The sequence below is a fragment of the Eucyclogobius newberryi genome, unplaced genomic scaffold (genome assembly GCF_026437365.1).
Source record: "Eucyclogobius newberryi isolate DKJ021-1_F unplaced genomic scaffold, fEucNew1.0.hap1 SCAF_1, whole genome shotgun sequence".
NCBI classification, from domain to species: domain Eukaryota; kingdom Metazoa; phylum Chordata; class Actinopteri; order Gobiiformes; family Gobiidae; genus Eucyclogobius; species Eucyclogobius newberryi.
In genome coordinates, this window is record NW_027315723.1 from 38,019,839 (window position 1) to 38,027,941 (window position 8,103).

At 39.3% G+C, this 8,103-nt stretch overlaps 1 protein-coding gene across 1 annotated transcript in view; it reads right to left on the reverse strand.

The window, feature by feature from the left end:
- Window positions 1–7,598, reverse strand: part of LOC140360329 (regulator of G-protein signaling 6-like) — a 91,910-nt gene extending 84,312 nt beyond the window's left edge. The window contains exons 1-2 of the mRNA XM_072445545.1: window positions 7,515–7,598; window positions 530–847 (exon numbers count right to left, since the gene is read on the reverse strand). Coding sequence (XP_072301646.1) covers window positions 530–763 — 234 coding nt within the window. The 5' untranslated portion in view covers window positions 764–847; window positions 7,515–7,598. The remainder of the gene's footprint in view (window positions 1–529; window positions 848–7,514) is intronic.
- Window positions 7,599–8,103: the final 505 nt, after the last annotated feature.

Genomic DNA, 8,103 nt, shown 5'->3' on the forward strand with positions numbered 1-8,103 from the left:
TAACTGCTCTGGCCTTTTAAGCACTCAACTCTCACCTTGAGGAATATAACCGCGGGACACTTTGCTCTGCATCTCATACTTTCATCGCGGTAATTTGCATCAACTGATGAAGGCACCTCATTATTTTACGACTGTCTCTTGTGCGTCTTGATGATGGTTGTTCTGGACATGCCGTAGGTCACGTTCTCGAGCAAAGTATACTGGTAACTATAGGTAACTGTGGCTGGTTGCAAGACCTTCAAGACACGTAGCAATGCATGATGGGAGCTAGATGAGTTTCATTTATAGGTGTTGTCTTCAAAAATATGCCTATTTAATTAATAACTCAATTATTTTAGTACTTTACGCTCATATATTGTATGTAGTAAACTGCTTGACGGCTATGAAGAAGGATAGTTCATCAATTTTACCAACAAATACAACATGTTTATTTGTGGGGCCCCGTGTTACAATTTGGTCACCGGCAACAAAACCTTCAATTTTCAGACTCATTTTAAACCAGCAAGAATCGATTCAACACTTTGCTCACCTTTCTGTAGACAATCATGTTAGGCGAGTCGTCCTCCACATCCATTGTACCAAAAGACTTCATGGACAGTAACGCTCGGGTCGGGGTTTTGGTCTGGACTTCTTTAGACCCATCCTCGGACTCGGACTCGGACTCTGTGGACCCCACGGTACTGGTCTGGTCCTGGTCTTTCTCCTCCTCGTCCTTCTCCATCGGTTCCTTTTGTTGTGGTGGCTGCTGGGTCGCTTCAGCCATCTTGAATTGATTCTATCCTCTCGTCTTTCTATCGTTCAGAATCTTGTTTTATGTCCTTGCGTGCCCCCTCTTCAGGATGAGATGCTGCAGGAGGAAAGAGGGAGACAGAAGAGGAGATGAATGAGAGGGTAAAACTCACCACCGGGCCCGGGCCACAGTCTCTGTGTTCCAGTGCCTGTTGGCCGGTCCGTATAATACATTTTAACCTTTAGGGCTATAGTCGACTAAAACATTCTTGATCAACTACAAACAGATCAGTCCAGTCAAGTGGTTCTCAAAATTGGGATAAGCGATTGTTCTGGTGGTAGACGGACTCTTCAGTTATAGTGTTAACTTCATTTTGAGTCAACCCACATTTCTCTCCACTTTTGGGTTAGTGATTGTTTGGACATTCTGTAGTAATGGTAGTCCTTTTTTAGGTGAGGTGCAACAAAGTATCTATGATTTCACAATGTATGTGTATGATTTCACCATGTATCTGTAGGATTTCACCATTTACCTGTAGGATTTCACCATTTATCTGTAGGATTTCACCATTTATCTGTAGATTTCACCATGTATCTGTAGGATTTCACCATTTACCTGTAGGATTTCACCATTTATCTGTAGGATTTCACCATTTATCTGTAGATTTCACCATTTATCTGTAGGATTTCACCATTTATCTGTAGATTTCACCATTTATCTGTAGGATTTCACCATTTATCTGTATGATTTCACCATTTATCTGTAGATTTCACCATTTATCTGTAGGATTTCACCATTTATCTGTATGATTTCACCATTTATCTGTAGGATTTCACCATTTATCTGTATGATTTCACCATTTATCTGTAGATTTCACCATTTATCTGTAGATTTCACCATTTATCTGTAGGATTTCACCATTTATCTGTATGATTTCACCATTTATCTGTAGATTTCACCATTTATCTGTAGATTTCACCATTTATCTGTAGATTTCACCATTTATCTGTATGATTTCACCATTTATCTGTAGATTTCACCATTTATCTGTAGATTTCACCATTTATCTGTATGATTTCACCATTTATCTGTAGATTTCACCATTTATCTGTAGGATTTCACCATTTATCTGTAGATTTCACCATTTATCTGTAGGATTTCACCATTTATCTGTAGATTTCACCATTTATCTGTAGGATTTCACCATTTATCTGTAGATTTCACCATTTATCTGTAGGATTTCACCATTTATCTGTAGATTTCACCATTTATCTGTAGATTTCACCATTTATCTGTATGATTTCCCCATGTATCTGAACGCAATTACAAAATGTATGCAGAAAACTAACTTCTAAACAGTGGATCTGTAAAAAATCAGATTAAACTTACAATTCACTCCCAAATCTCAAAATGCATTTTTTGATGTTGTAAATATAAATCCTTTAAAATTCCTCACAAAACAGAAATAGGACTACAGCCCTAAAAACCTGCAGCATTAAGATGCGTTGTAGCAGAGTGGTTAACCATCCCTGTCCAATTGGGAATAAGTGTTTGCCAATAACTTCAAAAAGGCCAGTTCCAGCCTTGAGTTGAGTCAAAGTGAAGAAAGTTTCAAGTTGAAATGGCAACACAGTTCATTCAGTGTGGCAGAGTGGTTCGTCCTCCAGCACCTCGCATGAAAGGTACATGCATTTGATTCTTTGATTGGACTTCTGAATCTGAACTGAATCTAAATTGTTCTTAGTTATACATCATAAGGCAATGGTGTTTGTTATGTGTTTCCTAAAAGTGCCAGTCAAATGTATTATTTTTAAGACAAAAATATGCCCAAAAGTAGCCTGCATAATTAATCTAACAGCCAATAATTTTCTCTTCACAATAATTGAGCATTTATTGCACCTCAAAATGTGTTTCTAAAATATTCCCATTTCGAGCCCTCTTCAAATGCTTTTAGATCATCCAATTAGCTTCATGTGAATTGTTTAATCTTCTTATTCCAAAATGGAAAGCAGTTTTTGGCAGCAAATGGCAATGCAATTATGAGTTTTTAAATGGGAAAGAATTGCCGGAGCATTCAAAAGCTTACAAATACATTCCAACTTGTGGAGAGAAGTTCTTTTACTAATGCCAATCAGGCTTCAGAAGCGGGTTTTAAAGTGCCCAATTAAAACGTTTGACTAGTTTATCAGATTTGGACCAAAACCAATAATAATACGGCAATGTACTGAAACTACTCTCAAAAATCATATTATACTTTTCCACTGTACTAGACCCATTCTAGTTCAATAAGTAGTGAATGCAAAGGAGAAAAGGAGGAGGACACAGGCTTCACTCCATCTTTTTCCAGTAAGAACTTGTAATATACTTGTAATATATCCAGTAAGAACTTGTAATATAAAGTGTAATATCAGCAATACCTTGGAAAACCAAAAACAACCGTGAAATGTAAAAACAAAACAAAATAAATCCTAAATTTGTATCTGTAAATAGATTTGTACTGTACATATTATATTTTAGCAAGCAATTTATTATTTTAATACTGTGTGTTTTCTAGCATTTTATTGATTTGTAGAATTGCTGAATTACACCTCTACTTGATGACATATCCACCTATAGAAATAGAACATGTAACACCATCTCCACACTGAGGCAAACTCTGACCTGCACAAAACCACTGCACAGGAAGCTGCAGAGCCCTCCGCTGATGAACACAACGCTAACAAAATCAGTCAAATAAATGATTTGATAATGTATAAATAATATAAAGTGACATCATATTCATATTTGACATAACAGTCTGCAGTGAAGTGCAGGAAACCATCTCACATGTTACGTCTGAATTATTATCAGAGAAATCTTTAGCTTGAGGATGAACTGTTTATGGTTTAAGAGAAAACTACCTTGAGAGCGCTCTACCTAGAGTACCTAAAGAGAGACAAAGAGACTGTTATTTTGGGGGATTTCAATATTAACTGGGAGGACACATCTTGCAGGAAAAAAAATCATTTATAAAAGTATACCTAACAAGTGCCTATATTTAGTGTGCGAAAAGTGCTGTGATTTGCCACAGCTCAAATCCATGTGCAGCTCTGATTGGTTTATTTGCCGCATGTCCCGCCTCCCCTGTACGTTTGTTATCGTTTGGGATTACGGAGCGCAATATTTGGACTGTATCCAAACTAAAAGGAATTATATATAGAAATTATATTCATCTGCACTAAATAAGTAACGTTAGGCTACAACAAGTCCTGCACTTGAGTAAAATATTGCCTGACCACAGCCTGATCAGTTTAGAGCGCTGGAATCCAGAGAGAGGTTCAACAACCCATAAGCGTTAAGCCAATCTTTATTTCAGGTCAATCTCTTCTCTTATTCACGGAGTTATGAGCACAAACATCTGATGAACTGACACGCCTCTAGATTTACTATTGCGAATGACCGTGTTGTATTCCTCTCCATATTTCTGTAAAATATGAGACCAGTTGTCCTGACAAATGTTTCAGGCTTTAGTTTGAGCACCATGTAACTTTAGTGTGGCTGGTCTGTCAGAATGAATATTTACCAATCTCCCTCCCTCTGGCCACAGGAGGTCCGCAAGGCTCCGTTTTATACCATTGCTATTCTCCCCTGTATATGAATGAGCATCCCTCTGTGTGCACAAATATGTTCCTTCAGATGATACAGTCATTCATGCATATGTCAAAAACACTACATACGCTGCAAATGTAACAAATTGGTTGAATCAGTGCTGCTTAAAACTGTGAATAAAACAGTTTCCATATTCCTCTCCAGATCCAACATACCAAATAATGAGACAGATGGTGTTGTTGCCGGTGGAAAAGTACAAGTTTGCAATCTGGTTACATTAATGTATAATTTTTGGTTCATTAGACCTAACTTCTCACTCCAGTCAGACAGAGTATTTATGCATTCAATGATCATGTCCCCAATAACATACTACATAACTACATGGTCACAGACAAGGAGACTTCACTCACACCAATCAATAGAGATTATACAAACAAATAACAAAGATACTAGGTAAAAAGCACAAATATATCACCAATGCACCATTTTAAATAAACGTAATCTCCTAATTTATTAAAACACTGTCAAATACTCATATCTCTGTCTGATATATACAAGATCAAACATGGTTCGTCATCTTCTCCACTTAACATGATTGTCAGTGTCAGAGTTACCACTCGAGTGCTTTCACCAGAGAGCTGCCCTCTTACAAGCTTTTCAAAATATATCTCAAAACATGGTTCAAAGCAAATCAGACATGTCAACATTAACTTGTAAAAGACCCATAAAAGAGATGGCACTCTGTCTTTCGATTTTGCCTTATTCACACCAAGTTTTACCACATGGTCTTCATCAGGGCAGACCTGGTATGACCACTATTCATATGCATTGGTCATGTGACCAATATCTTGTGACAACATAAGGATGGAAACAAAAACAGATGAATGGCACACAGGAATAAAATGTCAAGCTACATTCATCTATTAAATCTCCCACAATTTACTGCTTTTGTGTCTTTGTCTTTTTTTTATTATTGACCTTTTCAGTGTTTTATCGCTATTGGACACTGTTATTAACTAGGCTTTAATGCATTTTCTGCTTTCACTGCTGTAGTATCATGTGGGAAAAGCATTTATAGTAAGTAAGTAACGTATGTATATACAATAATGTTTACTAGAAAATGTCTGTGTCTCTCCCTCTCCTCCCATCTCCCTTGTGTGTGCCATGTATCGATGTAAATTTACCTGTTGTTGACAGAGATCCCAAACTACTAAAGAATAAAGCCTAAAGAATAAAGTCTCCCTCTCTCTCCCTCCCTCCCTCCCTCCCCCCCTCTCCTTCCCTCTCTCCCTCTCCCCCCCCCCTCTCTCTCACTCTCTCTCTCTCTCTCGCTCGACTGGCTCTGTCACAAAATTCTAAAGAACAAAGCCTAAAGATAAAATCTGAAGAATTCCGCAGACACTCATAATGCCCAAATTCATTTAAATAGGGAAAAAGTACTAATACTTTTGAAAATTCTGCAAAAAGTACAAGTTGTTCAAATGTCAAAAGTAATAGCACAAGTACTACTGTGAAAGCGATCATAATGAGGTATAACATTAAGATATAATATTGAAATAGGTTGAAGCGTTAAGGAGTTGATCTGGCTAAATGGAAAATCATGGAAAATATAATAATTAAAAATACGTGAAATACAAGAACATAATAGTGCCTGCGTGACATCACGCAGACACTCAATTATTGTATACAGTCCCTGTATACAAGGACCCCCAAAATAACTACACTGGGACCCTCACTGCAAAGATAAATGACGACGTTAATCATTTCAATTGGCAAAACATTTCAATGCAGGCTTTTATATTAGTTGTTTGATTTTTTATTTGTACTTCTTTCAATAAAATATAGTGCGATCAATTATAAAATAGATTAAAACCGTCATATCTCAAAATCATTTCCTCTGAGTCATCTTGAGCTAACCCAGCTCAGAGCCTCGCAGCTCCCACTTTGGGTATCTACACCTTAGAGTACAGAGACAGAAGGGCTGAACAATACGACAAAAATAATTAAAATTGTAATTTCCTCATATTTTATTTTGTATTAATATACCCAAATTACTTTTTGTTTTTAATCCCCCTCCAAAGACTGAATTTTGCTCCAAAATACATACTTTTACTGACAGAGGATTTACAAATTGAAATGACTGAATCGCGATCTTGATTCAAATTCGATTAGTAGCCCAGCTCAAAGAGACCATGGGCTAATGCAGAGATGATGCTTGGAGTAGTACACCAGTGCAAAAGACCATTTCCCTGCTCGATAATGGCTCGCGGTCGGGAATGTTTTTTACTGTTGGTCCACTGACTCACCATGACTCAAATACATACCAGACAACTTCATGGGCTGATGTTTACAAGCCCTGATGACCGGATTTACAATAAACCTCCAAGGAAAAGCGTCGCATTCCCATCTGAAGGGAATGCGACAATCAAACTGGACCAAAATGCACTGGGGGGTGAGAATGAAGTAAATCAGGATTAAACTAAGGTTCTTATTTGCACACGCGCACACACACACACACACACACACACACACACCAGGACAAGACAGGGGAAATAAAGCCGCACTGAATAGGGTTTTAAAGAACCATCCAGGACTAAAATAGGTTAAAAAAAAAGAGGAATATGGACGCAAGTGCAAACAAGAAGATAAACCAACACAGCCACGTCCCCAGTCATCCCAAAAGAGGTAGAAGTCGTCAAAAATGTCCTGATAACAACAACTGCACTCCACTTGTCCAGCGCATCCGGAGCCACATCCCACGACTTCTTCTTACATTCACGCTCTCTCTGTGTGGATCTCAGGCGCCAAAGCGAGGTGTTACTGCTCTCATCTCTATCCATGTTGTTGTCGGACCACCACACTTATACAACATAAACTAAACCACGGGGGGAAAGACAGTAAAGTTTTGGATGGACTGTGGCAAACCGCGTGGACGGGCTGAGACCAGGTTATTCCAATGCAAAATACAAACATCAAACATCAAACCTGAATGTTGGTTGTTTTGTTGAGTTTAAAAAAAAAAAAAAAAAAGATCTCATGATATCCAAGAGCTCGTAGATTTGGACCAAAGACCATAAAAACACAACCCAAACCGCGGCGAATGTCCCTCTTCTTCTTCTTTAGTCGTGCGCGCTGATGATTCGCTCCACACAACTCTCGCCAGTTCACAATCCTATATCATATTATTGTCATTTACCTTATGATATTGTCTCTGTTCGCCTCATTCGCCCCTGGATCTGGAGCGGTCCGCACAGCCCACGGGAGCAGCAGAGCGCGGCAGCGGCACGGCAGCGGCACGGCAGCGGCACGGCAGCGGCACAGCAGCGGCACAGCAGCGGCACAGCAGCGGCACAGCAGCGGCACAGCAGCGGCACAGCAGCCAAAGACGCGCGCAGAGGCTGTGCTCCGGGAGGAGAAGAGAAGCGCGAGGAGAGGGAGTGAGGGTGAGGCAGGTACGACCACCACACTGCGATCTACTGGGGCTGCATGCAAAGTAGCAACCAAGTAGTGCCATGCAGGGCTTAAAATAGACCGTGTGAGAATGAAGGGGGTCGGAAAAGCAGCGCAATGTAGTGGAATGAATAGTAGGGTATGGACAGTTTGAGGCAGATATGGCTACATTATTAATGGTACAACAGAGAAGTCAACCCCTTTCCATACTGTACTGTGGAGGAACATTCTGGGCTTCTAACACCGTGGAGCACAAAGCTTTAGGGCCTTTGTCAGTGAACAAAGTTTCGTTGGTGATTTGGTGCCATAATAAAAGACTCAGCAATATTTATATG